Source organism: Macrobrachium nipponense, chromosome 35, assembly GCF_015104395.2.
Source record: "Macrobrachium nipponense isolate FS-2020 chromosome 35, ASM1510439v2, whole genome shotgun sequence".
Taxonomy (NCBI): Eukaryota; Metazoa; Arthropoda; class Malacostraca; order Decapoda; family Palaemonidae; genus Macrobrachium; species Macrobrachium nipponense.
In genome coordinates this window covers 32067968-32082967 of record NC_061096.1, presented here as the reverse complement: position 1 = coordinate 32082967, position 15000 = coordinate 32067968, and the positions used below count along the sequence as shown (strand labels likewise).

At 35.9% G+C, this 15000-nt stretch overlaps 1 protein-coding gene across 1 annotated transcript in view; it reads left to right on the top strand.

The window, feature by feature from the left end:
- LOC135208312 (EH domain-binding protein 1-like protein 1) overlaps positions 1-15000 on the top strand; it is a 323948-nt gene that overhangs the window by 275032 nt on the left and 33916 nt on the right. Inside the window, exons 6-9 of the mRNA XM_064240415.1 lie at positions 631-728; positions 2636-2722; positions 5886-5996; positions 13882-14088. Of these exons, the coding sequence (XP_064096485.1) occupies positions 631-728; positions 2636-2722; positions 5886-5996; positions 13882-14088 (503 nt within the window). The remainder of the gene's footprint in view (positions 1-630; positions 729-2635; positions 2723-5885; positions 5997-13881; positions 14089-15000) is intronic.

Here is a 15000-nt window from a genome sequence, read left to right as displayed (position 1 = left end):
TGTGTGTATATATATATATACAAATACACATATATATATATATACACACATATATATATACTGTATACATAATGTATATGTATGTGTGTACGCGTTGGTATTTGCCACAATTGCATTGTTGCAAGGACGCGTTCAGGATTACAAATATAATTTGGTCAGCGGGGCAGAGGAATGCGTTTGCTGATTAGTTTTCTGCTCCAGTTGCATTGCATTGTTGCGTGGCGGATATTCAGGCATTGTAATAGTGAAGTGAGATCTGATATAAAAGATATTTTATTTTGTCATTTCTACTTTCGTTTTTTGTGTATGGGGCTAGTGTTTACATTTATTTTGAAAGATATTTGGTTTTATCATTGGTACAGTAGTTTTTTTTTTATAGGGCAATGGTGTTTACATCTGTCTTTCTTTAGTAGTGTTTTGATTATGGCTTTTCTCAAACACATTGTCTGTCTATATTGCTGCATCTGTTGGTGTTAATGTCGCTGTCATTATCTCGATTCTTTTAATTGTGTTTATTGTTAAAGGTGATGATTAGCTGCACCTGAACGTTAATTAAAGGGATTGATTTATCCCTAATACCCCCAAATGTTCATTTTAGTTATAATGACTCTTCTGTCCTTCTGTCCTCAGAGACGAAGACATGCAGAGTATGGCCTCGTTGATGTCCATGAACGCTCCCAATGACATCGCTCCTCTGGAAGACTTCGACGACGATGATGAGACCGAAGGTGAGAGAGAGATAAGCGGATTAGACGAGAAATTTGGATGTTAATCAGAACAAATTAGTTTAGTTGGTATAGACCAAAGCATAATAACTAGGAAATCTTAGGCCTTCCATTTGTTTATATGAATGTTACAGGAATGTTGAAGCATCCTGTTTAATTCTGGCATATGGCATCTGTGCCGTAGAGTGGGCGTGGCCTATTTCCAAATGTAAATTGAAATGATAATATGAGGTGACCATTCAGTGTTGTAAGTCGATTAGGCGTGAAATTTGGATGTTAATTAGAACAAGTTAGTTTAGTAGATGTAGAGCATACCATAATCACTGAAATTATAGTCATTCCTTGAATGTTACTTGAATGTTGAAGCATTCTCTTTAATTCAGACGTATGGCATCTGTGCCATGGAGTGGGTGTGGCCTATTTCCAAAAGTAAAGTGAAATAATAATTTGAGGTGACCATTCATTAATATAAGTGAATCAAACGAGAAGCTAAGATGTTAATTAGAACAAACTAGTTAAATAGGTATAGAAAAGCCATAATCACTAGAGAATGATAGTAATTTCTCTTGTTCAGTGCTGACATATGGCATCTGTGCCATGGCGTGAGTGTGACCTATTTCCAAATCTAGAATGAAATGATAATTTTAGGTGACCATTCAGTAATGTAAGTGAATCAGACCAGAAGCTTAGTTGTTAATTAGAACAAATTAGTTTGATAGCTGTAGAGCAAACCATAATCACTACTAAGTGATAGTCTTTTTTTGTATTTATGGAGGTTACTGAAATGTTGAAGCGTTTAATTTAATTCTGACATATGGCATCTGTGCTGTGGAGTGGGCGTGGCCTATTTCCAAATCTGAGCCGAAGTAACATTTTGATCTGACCATTCAGTTAAATTTCACAGAATATCTAGAAGTTAACAATTCCTATTTTGAGAGTAGCAAATAAAAACCGAATATGAGCTGGATAATCATTGTTAAGATGAATGATTTGCTCTTCTGTGAATTACACGAAAGTTATGTTAGGTTTTATGAAGTTTCATCCCCGGTATAATGAAGTTAATAGAATGGAAGAGGCCTAGTTCTGAGGGGAATACCTAGTCAAAGGTTGAATATTATACATATATATATATACACATAAATATTAGGGGAATTGACTCAATAAATTTACATATGTGATTGCTAATTTAAGTTAAAATGTACATATTTATAACTGTTTTTCAGGTGATTTTCCTTCTCATTTTCATTTCAGTGGAAACTGAAAACTGATATTTTTATATATATATTGATATGTTATTTTAAGATTTCTGCTGTTCTAATTTTTCTAATAAGTCTCTTTCTTTCCTCTCCTCAATGAACATGTCTTCCTCTATCGTTCCTCGACTAACTGTCCCTCTTAAACACGACTTTGTTTTTCCGTCTTTGGTTTTTTTTTATCTTAATGCCATTATTTTAATCACTCTTATTCCACAATTTACCTTGGTAAATCTTTTATGCATTTTGCTTATTATGTTCACCTGTGTTTTTGAAATGGCCGTATACCACCGCCATTATCTTAAATATTTTTTGTCAATATTTGATCGATTTTCACGTTTGAATTTCTTTACTTCATTATGTGTGTGTGTCACTCTTTGATTTTCAATTTTATCCCAAAATAAAATATGTAAACAAATCGGCTTCTGTCATGGCCTGGCGTGATGTCTGACGTCATTTTCTAATTGTGTGTGGTGTCCTGTCTCCCTGGCCTTGTCCCTCCGCCCTGTAAACCCCGTGTGGTGGCCGTGTGTTGATGTTTGGCTGGGTGGCACTGCCTCTCTCCCTCCTCCTCCTCCTTACCTCCACCTCTTCCTCTTCCTCCTCCTACTACTACCACTCCCTCTCCCTCCTCCACCGTCTGATGTTGGGCCTCAGGTCGTAGCTTCAGCGAACCGTCCAGCCGGGTGTCCACCCTGAGTCGCCGAAAGGGTCGCTCCACCCTCACTTCGCCAGGCTCTCCAGGTACAACCCCTCAACGCCCGTCGACGCCCATGGATTAGGGCGGCGCCCTGCCATGGGGTCGTCGTCGTCGCGTATTTCTCCCCGTCTTATGAAACACTTGTTAAAGCCGCCCACACGCTTCTCTTGTAATTTCCCCATGTGTTCACCCACACGCTGTAGCTGAAAGATTTGTTTTGTATTTAGCACCTCTCTCTCTCTCTCTCTCTCTCTCTCTCTCTCTCTCTCTCTCTCTCTCTCTCTCTCTCTCTCTCTTCTGGTTTTAGCTGTTTGCCCCTCCAGTTTTTTCTTCCTCCGCTGCGTTTTGGTGTAACTTTTAAAACGTTTTCTCTTTCTCATTCTCTCAAATCTGGTTACCTGCGTTTTTTGAGATGTGTTTTCTCCTTCCTCATTCTCTCTGGTTCCTTCGCTTCATTTTATTTTCTTGACCGATGCCAAAGCACGCTTCTGGGTTTGTGTTTGCACAAGGCTGTTGTTGATTTTCACCATTTTTATCCGTACCTCTTTTTTTAAAAAATGTTTGAAATTTGGTCCTGAAAAAAGAAGGAAGCAAACTTCTACCGATCTTCCTTGTAGTTCGACTTCCTCAGGGAGATGAAAGTCGATTGTTCTCTCTCTCTGTCTCAGTTTGCGATGGCATGTTCATGGGAGGGTTACCGTTTGTCTTATGCCCAAGCCCTAAACGAAATGTTTTGTTTTTCAGTCTTGCTCGCTTCAGTATGCTTTTATTTTTCGCTTAGCTTTTATATTTGAACATGAATATAAATATTATGCATAAAAACCAGAAGAAAAATTCATGTAGATAATAAACAAAAAATATTGTAATTATTATGAATATGATGATATTGGGTAATTCCTTTTTTCCATGATCATGCCATGTAGTTTTTTTTGCAGTGTTAACTGTATGATTTGAGTCTTGTATTTTAGGTATGTATTACGACACATACGGCTGATTTTTAAATTTTTTTTTATTATTTTTTTTTTGGTGAATTGAAGAATTTCAGTAGCAGTAATTAGTTGTGTTTGGCATTGCACCTCAAATTGTTTCATAGTGATTCGAGTAGTTATAGCTTATCAGTTATATTAGTAGACTCAAAATCAGCTAAAATTATAGTCATTGTTTATTGTTAAGTAAGTTGACGCTCACTTGACGTAAGAGCGAAAGGTATCTCGTTGCCTTTTAGATGCACTGTAATGAGTAATTGGTTTCGTAGTATACAGTAGGTAAAATGATTTTAAACCGAATGTGCTCATTTATTTTAAAGGATACTATTTGTAATATCGTATCTTAGAATTATTGATAACCCAGATAGTTGCCGTATTTTAGATATATTAATATAACCCAGCTAGTTATCCTAACACTTCGTGAAACAATTTGTCGCAACACTTTTTATCATTTCGTTGTTTTAATTTTTTAATTTTTTCAAAGTTGTTTGTAAAAGAAAGGCTGTTGTGACTCGCCTTGGGAAACTCGCCAGGCACCTGCTTGAAATATGCACAAAGTTTGCCGTTGCAAGATCGTATTGCATACGACCAGGAAGTCTTTCTTGCCTTTGCGAATAAAGCAATATCAGAATGATGCATAAAGCGTCGGTGTCGATTTTTTGTCTCTGCAGTTTTGCTGGGTTGCAATGAACGATTAACTTATGTGATATGCATATTGACATCTAGTTCATTTGATGCTTAGATCTGTGGTGGTAGTTTTTTTTTCAGGCGTGTTCTTGTGCATTATTTTTCAATTGACAAATTGATAAGTAATAATAGCTAGTGTTTGCTTTAGGCCTTATAGGTGATTTAGTTTAACTACAGAGCTTGTTTTCTATTTGCATTATTAACGGATAGAATTTGTTTTTTATTTATTTATATTAAGAAGGAAGAGTGTCAATAGCATTTGTGTACAAAAAGGTAAAACAATTCATCTTTTTGAAAACGATTCATTTCGTCTGTGAACGGGATACTATACGTAAGTAAATGAGTTCTGTTGCCAATATGCTTTCGTCAGCAAAGGTGAGTATTGGAAGATGAATAAGTATTGGTTTAAGGCTTCTTTTATATGCTTTGCCTCTCCAGAGTTCTTTACATTTATAAAGTAGTATAAGTATAACTTTTTTGTCAATTTTTTTAAAGAGAACCGTTCCCATTTTGTAAGGAATGTTCATGGTAATATTTTTGAGTTTTTTAAAATGATATTCTAATTTAGGCAGATGCCAGAGAAGCCAGTAACCAGACTTAAAACGTTGAAAAGAGCAAAATAACGGTTTGTTTGGAGAGTTATGTCCACACGGAATGTTTTATTTGGCTTCTGTACCCCCTGCCACTCCCTAAGCTCTGGGGCCAAGGCTGTGTTTTTTTCCAGGTTTGACAGGCATTTGGTGGCAGGCACATAAAAAAATTGGTTTTGCCTTTGCATTATGGTTTTTGGGAACTTGGTCAATGCCTTTTTTTTTCATAAGCATTCATGCCCCTCATCCCCACTTTATCTCACCCGGCAGTGTGTTTCCGCAAATGTCTTAATCTCTTCCCTCCGCCAGGTGATTGATTTAAGTGCTTTTGTGTAGTAGTGCTCATTACAACCTGGTGGTATTTACCTGTCTACTACCTCCCCTCTGTTCCTACTCTCTCTCTCTCTCTCTCTCTCTCTCTCTCTCTCTCTCTCTCTCTCTCTCTCTCTGTCGATTTCTCTCCTCCTCCTCCTCCTCCTCTTCCTCCTCCTTCTCTTTCTCTTTCTCTTTCTCTTTCTCTTTCTCCTTCTTCTCTCCCCCACCCCATTTGTATCCTTGTAGACGTGTCGTGTAGTGGTCTCGGTTCCTTAGATCCTGTACTAACTGGTCCCCTTTTTGCGTTTTTTTTTTTTTATCTCTCTCCCACGTCCACCACCCCTTCTATGCTGCTGCTGTTACAACCACCAACTACCACTACTACTACTACTACTACCGCTACTGCAACCACACCACCACCACCACCAACCGCTACTGTATAACCACCACCACCGTCACAACCAATTCACCATCAACGTTTCTACCACCATCACCCGCTATTGGTCCTCCCACCACTGCTGTGTAACTACCGCTCGATGCTGCTGGATGATTGGTCGGTCGGTTGGTTGCTGGTTGGTTGCTGGTTGCCCGGTTGGGCATGTCGGACGGCGTGGGGGTCACCGACCCAGGTGACGCCATGGTCAGGTCAGCCGAGTTCAGTCAGCTGGCCGCTCAGATCAGCTCGCTCACTCACTCGTTCCATCAGGACGATTCTTTGGGATTCTCTCTCAGCGACTCCCGTGAGTATCCTTCGTTTCGAGTAGTAAAGCGCCCATAGGTAAGAGTCCTTCTCTCTCTCTCTCTCTCTCTCTCTCTCTCGTCTGTTCTTTATGGATGTCTTAATTAAACTTGAATTAGCGTTAGGGTGATGAAGACCTTCCGTTGATCTTACTTCTGGGTGGACCATTCATATATAGATAGATGTACACCTGTATAATACATGTTAATATAGGTCAATTAAACGTACACGTACATCTGTATAATACATCTCGGTATAGGTAAATTGAACGTACACGTACACCTGTATAATACATTCAGTATAGGTAAATTAAACGTACACGTACACCTGTATAATACATCGAAATGTAGTTAAATTAAACGTTCACGTACACCTGTATAATACATCACAATATAGGTCAATTAGACGTACACATACACCTGTATATTACATCTCAATGTAGGTGAATTAGACGTACACGTTCACCTATATAATACATCTTAATATAGGTGAATTAGACATACACGTACACCTATATAATACATCTCAATATAGGTGAATTAGACATACACGTACAACTGTATAATACATCGCAATGTAGGTCAAATGAACGTACACATAAACCTCTTTTGTTTAGATCGCTTTAATTCCGTATCTGCACATTTTTTAAAACACTGGTAAGGCTATATGTAAAATTTTTTTTTATTGTTTTAATCTTTGTTTATTATTTGTGGTAGTTATATATATATACACTAACGCCCTTCCTTCGCTCTTTTGTTAAACCGAAAATGCCCAATTATCATGCATCGATCGTGATGTCCTGGAAGTCATAGGTGGTGAATTTCTTTTTAAGTACATGACAGTTAATGCTTATTGTTGGTTTGGCTCTCAATTTGTAATCCTGTTTTAAGGACAAAAGCGTTGAAAGCTCTCCCGTTATAATTATGGTATTGTTAAGTTTTTTATCTAAAGTTATTTGATTTTTTCGCTTACTCGGGGAGTAAGCCTACGAGCTATTTTGCTGTTGTTGCTGGGGGAGTAGGAAAGGTCTACGGAAGAGCCTGAAAAAGTCTGAAAAAGGTGTTTCGCTTTGAGTTAAAAATACAGGAATTCTAGGATAGGATATTTATGATTTTTTTAATTAAGAGTGACAGTGTAAGAAATAAATAATGTGCATGTTTATAACAGTACAGAAAATTGATTCTTATAAAATATAGCGTATTTAGTTTAATTTTCGTGGGTGAAACAAGGCTCTATGTGTCCATAGATTTTAGCAAGTTTTAATTTACGTTAAAAGTTAGGAATATAATGTTTACAACTTGTGCCTTAAGGGAAAATCTTGCATGCGTCTCAGTAAGCTGGAAGTTGGATCACACCTTTTTATTCTTAAAAATACCCCTTAACCGTAGTTTATATTGTATGTAAGTCATTAAATCTTTAGATTTCCACTTATTTCAGCTTTTGAAAGTTATAATTGTCCTTAAATTATCTGGTATTCGACAGTGACGTGAAGCTGCTTTTGGAAGTTAGAATCAGGTCGGCCATTATACAGAATTTGAGTAAATAATTGAGCTAAGGGTATTTATACCATTTTCCTGTTACTTGAAAAAGATGAGTGAGGCCTGAGGAGAATATGAACCCTGGAGATCAGTTAGTCTATATAGTAAGGTATTTAGACAGCTGAATTCAGTATAGTGTTTGTGCTCTACTACGGAACTACATCAGGGAAAATTGTCTGATGATTGATTCAGTGGGAGTCTGAACTCCCAGGGTTATTTAAGTTTATTATATATATATATATATATATATATATAATATATATATATATATATATATATGTGTGTGGTGTGTGTGTGTTGTGTGGTGTGTGTGGTGTGTGTGTGTGTGTGTGTGTGTGTGTGTATGCATGCGGAGTGGAAACTTATGGGCCGTCTTCAGTGGGAGAGGGGGAGAAATGTAGGTTTAATTTTTTTTCTTCCTTTTACATATTAGAAGACTTGAAGGGTAGTTCAGGTTTAAAAGATATTAGATTTTATTTGATTTTTCAGGGTACTAAGTGTATTATATTAAAATTATTTCATGGTTTTTATTTTTCGACATTTATATCCGTTTATTTTTGTAGTTTTTTTTTTTAATAGAACATGTTCCAAACTTTTCTCCTTATTCCCACACTGATAAGTCACACGAGAATATAAACTATTAGTGAAACAAATATAAAAATGTTAGCATTCAACAATAGCAACACACAAACATATTTATATAAATTTATTTTTATAGTTGCTTTTTTATATTTGTTCCAAAATTTTTCTTTTTATTCCCCCACTGATAAGTTACACGAGAAGATGGACTGTTAGTGAAACAAATATAAAAATGTTAGCATTCAGCAACAGCAACACACAAACACATACATTCGAACCAAAAAACTCAAACAAACAATGAACAAAGTTATCGTAGGACTAAGACACCAAATCTTTAGGTGACCCTTCTCTTCATCCTCGTGCTTGCTATTAGATTCACTTCAGTCAAGTCTCCCAAGAAATGTAAGTATGAATCCCCTTAAGGACACCACTTTCATTTAGAGAAAATCTTGTCATCGCCATCGGAGTTCTGAGATGTGGGTAAGAGGTTCGTTTTCCTTACTTGGAATGAATTTCGTAGGGTCATGCCAGTTAGGAATGACTTTTTTATTTTATTTTATTTTTTTTGCTTTGCGTTTGACAGGGCACGTTTTGCGATTTAAGATGGCTTCATATATGTGCATACGTATGTATATATAGACATAAGATACTTATGTCTATATAACATTCACATGTAATATACATACAAATGCATGTATGTATGCATATATACACATATACATACATGCATGCATAAGCATTTCATGTATGTATACATACACTCACATGTATACATATATATATATATATATATATATATATATATATATATATATATATATATATATATATTAAATAATGCACTTAGCATGCAATTCCAGTTAAATTTGATACATTAACTCGTATTTCCGACCCATAGTAACTATTATCTGCATATTTAGTGCATAAATAGAGGGATGCAATAAATGAACTACTTATGTATTCATGATTTGTTTATTTTGCATGTTTTATGTAGATAAATTGTTATTGTTATTGTTTTTAGGATTACAAGAATATTAATGATCGGAATATATTATTGATCAACGATGATATTATAAAAATGATAAAAGATTTGAGAAACAGAATTGACATATTTCTGGCGTCTTTGCTTTTCATCTTGTACAGATAGTGGAAGATTTTAGAAAATAAAAGTCCCTGCTGCTTCGATCTGCTTTGATACATATTTTGAAATTAATATTGAACTAGCGTATATTTTGTCAAAAATGACAGCAGGATTACACTAATTAGAATTGCATTATAATTACAAAATATAAAGTACAATATGTTTCCCTGAACATTCGTGTTTAAAATAATGTTAAACGTATATCTCATTATCCCGGAGGTTATTAGTGTTGTCTAGGAACAGAATAAAATGGATTCGTGATGCGCACTAAATCAATTGGTTGGGGGATTAAGTTAAATGCTGGGTGTAATGACCGTAGAGTTTCTTTCTTTATTTTAGTCTTTTTCCCGTTTGTGAGTAGCTTGACATCGACAAGAGTCATCCATATCGTCGAACTTTCCAAATGAAATTACAAGTTATTTCACAGGATCTTTCATAAACAAAGGCTAGTAGATTCACACGTCCAGCTATAATTTTGACCTCTGGTAATCATTTCAGACAAAGCAGTTATTTTTACTTTGGAAACTTAATGATAAGTGGTTTATTTATCTGTATATTTCTCAGTAACACTTTTTGGCTAACTTTTCTGCTCCGACGAACCTTTTGGAATGTTTGTTTTACAGCAGCACGTGATATAGTAATGTGAATAGTGTATCACTTTATTTAATAAGGATAATTTAAAGTTATAGGAAATTGATTCATATGTCTGTATCTGACGTTAACGTTTAGTCTTAAAATCTGTAGAGGCGTCTTCGTATCCTTTAATTAAACGAAGTTCAGATTCCAAGTTACACCACAAACTGATTTGTAAATCAGAATTTTAAAAATCTAAAGCAAGCTCTTGCTATCAAGTTTCCAGCTTAATATAACCAAAGCAACGGAGAGATTGAAAGCATTACCGAACTGCTTCGCTTCGCGAGTTGAAGTCTTGACTTGTATTTGCATCCCTGAATTATAAGGGAATAGCAGTTAAAACAGCGTCAAAGCAATAAACTTAACAAAGAGGGACACAAGGTACTATATATCGTGGTTTTAGTCATTGGAGTACACGAATGTAACCTTTTATGGTCGTGCACCAGGAGGACGAACTTCGTTAGACTTGTGTTTACTTGATAAATTAATTTATTGAGGCGGTTTGTACCCAACTAGGACAACGTGTTTGGTAGAGCCCCATTTGCCATCGGTTGAAACTAAACGTAAATTTGTTGAGTAATAAGAGACTTATTGTATTAAAGTTTCCATTTAACACTTTTGATTTAATATGTTACTTGATAACGTATTGATCGTCATTTTTAGATATGTTTAATGAGATCCTCTCTTTATGCTAAATTTATATGTAGATTTATGAATAACCGAACAATATATATGAGCCATATTGGCATGGCATAATTATTATTATGCATTTTTTATTGCTTAATTGGTAACCTGATCATTTCTTTATTAAGTAAAAAAAAAACACATGTTACTTAAGGCTCATCAGGTGAAGTATCTTTGTTGCAGTGAAGGAAGAAGTGGCCGTTGATGACCTCTGACAAAATAAAAAAGAAATAGAAAAAAAAGTTTATGGGTTTTGTTGTATCCTTAGGCCTGAAGCTAAGCCTAACGTCACCGCGTAAAGTACATCAGTAAATCAGGAGGGGTGGGGTCGGATATGGGATTTGGAAGGTAGGGGGAGCGGGTAGAGGGATGTATTTCACGATGCTAAATGTTCCTGTAGTTGTTCTGTAAATGTGTCGGAAGAAAGAAATTGGTATTTATCGAGAAGTTTTGTGAGTTGTGATGCCGTTTTGCCCCCGTTCAAGTTTTCCAGCGCCCTAGTTTTCATACTGGATGTCAGTTTGAATTGTTAGATGTTTCCGAAGTCTGTGAAGAATCTTGTCCCCTTTGTAAGATGTCAACTTGAATTTCAAGTTTCTGTTGTATATTATCGACCAAATCCTCATCTTTGTTACATCCCCTTATTGTTAGGGATTTTGACCATAGGACATTTTGTTTGAATTGCCTTGTTTTTGTTTATAAAGCTACTGATTACTATTACTTTATTGAGCGAAATATTTTTTATCAAGTTACTGATTATTATAAAATTATTGAGCGAAATATTTTTTATAAAGTTACTGCTTATTATTACTTTATTGAGCGAAATATTTTTTTTACAGAGTTACTGATTATTATAACATTATTGAACGAAATATTTTTTATAAGTTACTGATTATTATAACGTTATTGAGCGAAATATTTTTTTTTTTACGAAGTTACTGATTATTATTACTTTATTGAGCGAAATATTTTTTTCTATAAAGTTACTGATTATTATTACTTTAACGGACGAATTTTTTTTTTTTTTTTTATAAAGTTACTGATTACTAGTACTATATTGCGCGAAATATTATGTGGAGCGACATATTGATTTCTCCTGTCAACAAAGGTCATATTTAGGAACTGTTGGAGCTTCTTGGTTTAGGGTGTTTAGTAGGCAATAAAAAATAATTTGTGGGAAGTTGAAGAGAAATTGAAAAGGTCTGTCAATGATTGATTATGGCATGGTAATCAGCATTCTGTAAAATTTAGCTTTTGGTATATTTTGTTAGACGTTTCAAACTCAAATATACGCACATCATAGTTCAGATTACATGATAGTGTGACTTTGATCGTTTACATATTCAGTAGTGCATGTTTGATCACATTAGTCTGGTTATAATGGAGGCCGAATATGGTGTTTTCCATCCCGCATGTTTTCCATTCTCTTTTTCCAATGCTTGTTTAATCGACATCTTACGAGAGGTAAGTAAATGTTATTTTTTGATATCACCATGAAATCCTTTTCATGTTGAAGTTCCGAAAACCTCGCCAAGAAGTAAGTAATCATCTTGAAAAAAAGAAAGACGAACAAAAAATATTACTTTGTTTACCTTTTGTCAAAATTCTCTTAGAAGCGAGATATTTTGTTCAGTGGATTTCCAACCCCTTTTCGGAACCTTCAGATAAAATACTCTTCAGTGCGAGATTTTTTATTTGTATTTTAAATTAGACCTAATCCCTACGGTGTAATTTTAGTATAACATTTTACAGTTATTCCCTATATATATATATATATATATATATATATATATATATATATATATATATATATATCCCCTAGTACTTAAGGATAGTATTTTAAGAATGAGATGCTGGTCTGTTTACTGCAAGTGTATTGTTAAGGCATTATCGATTAAAATTTCACAATTTTAGCAGATTTAGTTGTCAGATATATTTATATGTATTACGGTAGACTACACCTAATTCATTTGTACACCCATTTATTTTGGGTAATGAAGCAGTGTTCGGTAATAGATCAGGAAACATCATTGCACATCTGTGTTAACATTAGTAATCCTTAACATGTCTGCCGGATGTTTGTTTCGTGACGTCGAGCCTCTAGTTAGCTCGAGTAAATGTTGAGAATGATTCTAGTAACTTTCTCCAACTAAAAGTCCCGGTTTATACGTAAAAAAACTGTCGTGTCATCACTGATAACGATTAACATCCTTACATTACTTTTGATAACAACCTAAGTCTTCTCTTTATTGTACTTGCTGCACCTAATCTTTACTGATTAGCACCTAGATAGAAATAGCTTTACCGAAATGACGTCAAGTTATGGCTTCCTGTTTCGATACTATAGTTAATTGTCTATTTTAGTGTGCGATACATTTTTAAGCTTACCAAAGCTTGTGACATTTCCACTGTATTTATATTATAAACTTTCCAAATCTTTCCTACCCAGAAGGCAGTGAGCAGAGAGTAAATAGAGAAAACTGTACCTAAATGTTAATAAGATACTGGTAATTTTAAAGGAACATTTCGGTAATGCTTCGTATTTCTAGTAATATTTAGTCGTAAGTAGTGTCTTTGTGCCATCGGCAGTTTCAGCTGGTATTGAAAACATTAAAGATGAAGTAGATTGTAATTTAGGGGTTTAATGTCCCTTCTTGACAAAACAAAATGAAATCTAGACCCTTGGACCCTTTTCTTATAATGAGGATTTATTTTCGATTGACTCTCAAGGTCAGTACAATATGAATTTCTATACTTCAAAATATATTGATTGAGATATGTCCATTTCATTGTTTTTTTAAATTAATTTTTTTGTTAATGTTTTCGGTACTTTTCCTTGCATTTGACATCTTGTGATATGCCTACTGTAACTTTATTCCCATTCAGTTTTTTGGTTATCTGTCAGTTTCCCAGCTTTTTTTGTGTTTGTTCCCGATTGATACGTCTCTGTGATATGCCAGCACTTTTGTCTGCTCAGTCTTGATCACTTGCATATGCCGATGGTAGGGAGAGACTTTAAGTTAAGTGTTTGGGGTTTTTTTATTAACACTTGAACGGGTGCACAGTATGTGTGTGTCTCAGCTTGTATACGCACCCCTGTTTTGAATAAGCTTCCGAAGATCATGTCTTTTATACTAACACTGTGGCTTTTGGTGCGCTGCCCTTCTGTGACCCCTCCCACCCCCTTCCCCACCACTCACCCTCCAATACCTCCAACGTCTACCTCACCCTGTCTTCTTTCACCCCTCTCCCTTCAAATTGTCGTCCCCCCCTCTCCACTTCCCCCTCCCTCTCCCTCCTTTTTGTGACAGTGCTGGATCCCGAGTTCTCCTTGGGCTTGGAGTGCTCCCCGGGGCGGGAATACTCCCTGGGCCGGGGGTTCTCCCTCGAGGGAGACTATCCCCTGGACCCGTTTCATTTCGAGCGCGCCCACCACCACCAACAGCTGCAGCCCACCTCTGCCCTCTCACCGCCCCACTCACCTTACACGCCCACGCCCACCGCTACTCCACTCCAAGGTATTACCAACAGTATTCGACGTCCTCCCCCTCCATTGGATTATGTTGTGGTGTTACTTGGTCAAGTCTTCTGTGGTGGCGTACTACCCCAGGGGAGTCACCTGCAGTAGTATGTCACACACTCTCGTGGTGGTGTGATCTTTCAGTCAGAGAGCGTTGAACGGAGACAGGAATGTTCTCTTAAGTGTTTCATGCTGTGTGGACATAGGCTAAACATAGGCAAAACATCACTCTGAATTTGGATGATACTGTATCAGTGCTGCAAGTATTTATAGGGCCCTAGGTTAGGTTTAGTAGTTATTGGATAGCTGTTTTGATTTCCCATTAGTTTAACGTACATTTTGCAAATTTACGTTGTTTTCATCTCGTTAAATTATTCATTTAAATATGTTAGTCATCGTTTTACAGGAAACATTCCACACGAATCATTTAAAAGCACATTCCTTGAAACTACTCAAAACCACAGAAGCAAAATTTATCTCCAAAATGAAGGGATCAAGGATAGCACAGTACTAAGAAGAAACTCTTACAAACACCCATTGACATATGCATTTTTATGCATGTGTAAGCACACGTGCAGTGCATACACATCACATTTGTACTTCTAAATTTGCATCAGTATTCCGTCTATCATTGCTCCCTTTTTATATGGTTAGAGATGTCACGTATTATGTACTTTTCTAAATTCTTTTGTTCGTTCTCCAAAATAACTGAAAAGTTGCGATGGAACTAAATTGCGAAGTAATCCCGAGGAGTATCTCATACTTTGTACACTTTCTACACATAGGAATTCATCTCGCTACTTTGTTTCCTTCCCTAGTAACCATTCAGTATCGGATTATTTTTAGAGAAACCTGAATATTGTCGAAGTTGATTATTCAAGAGAAACTTAACATTTCTTTTTTAAATGCT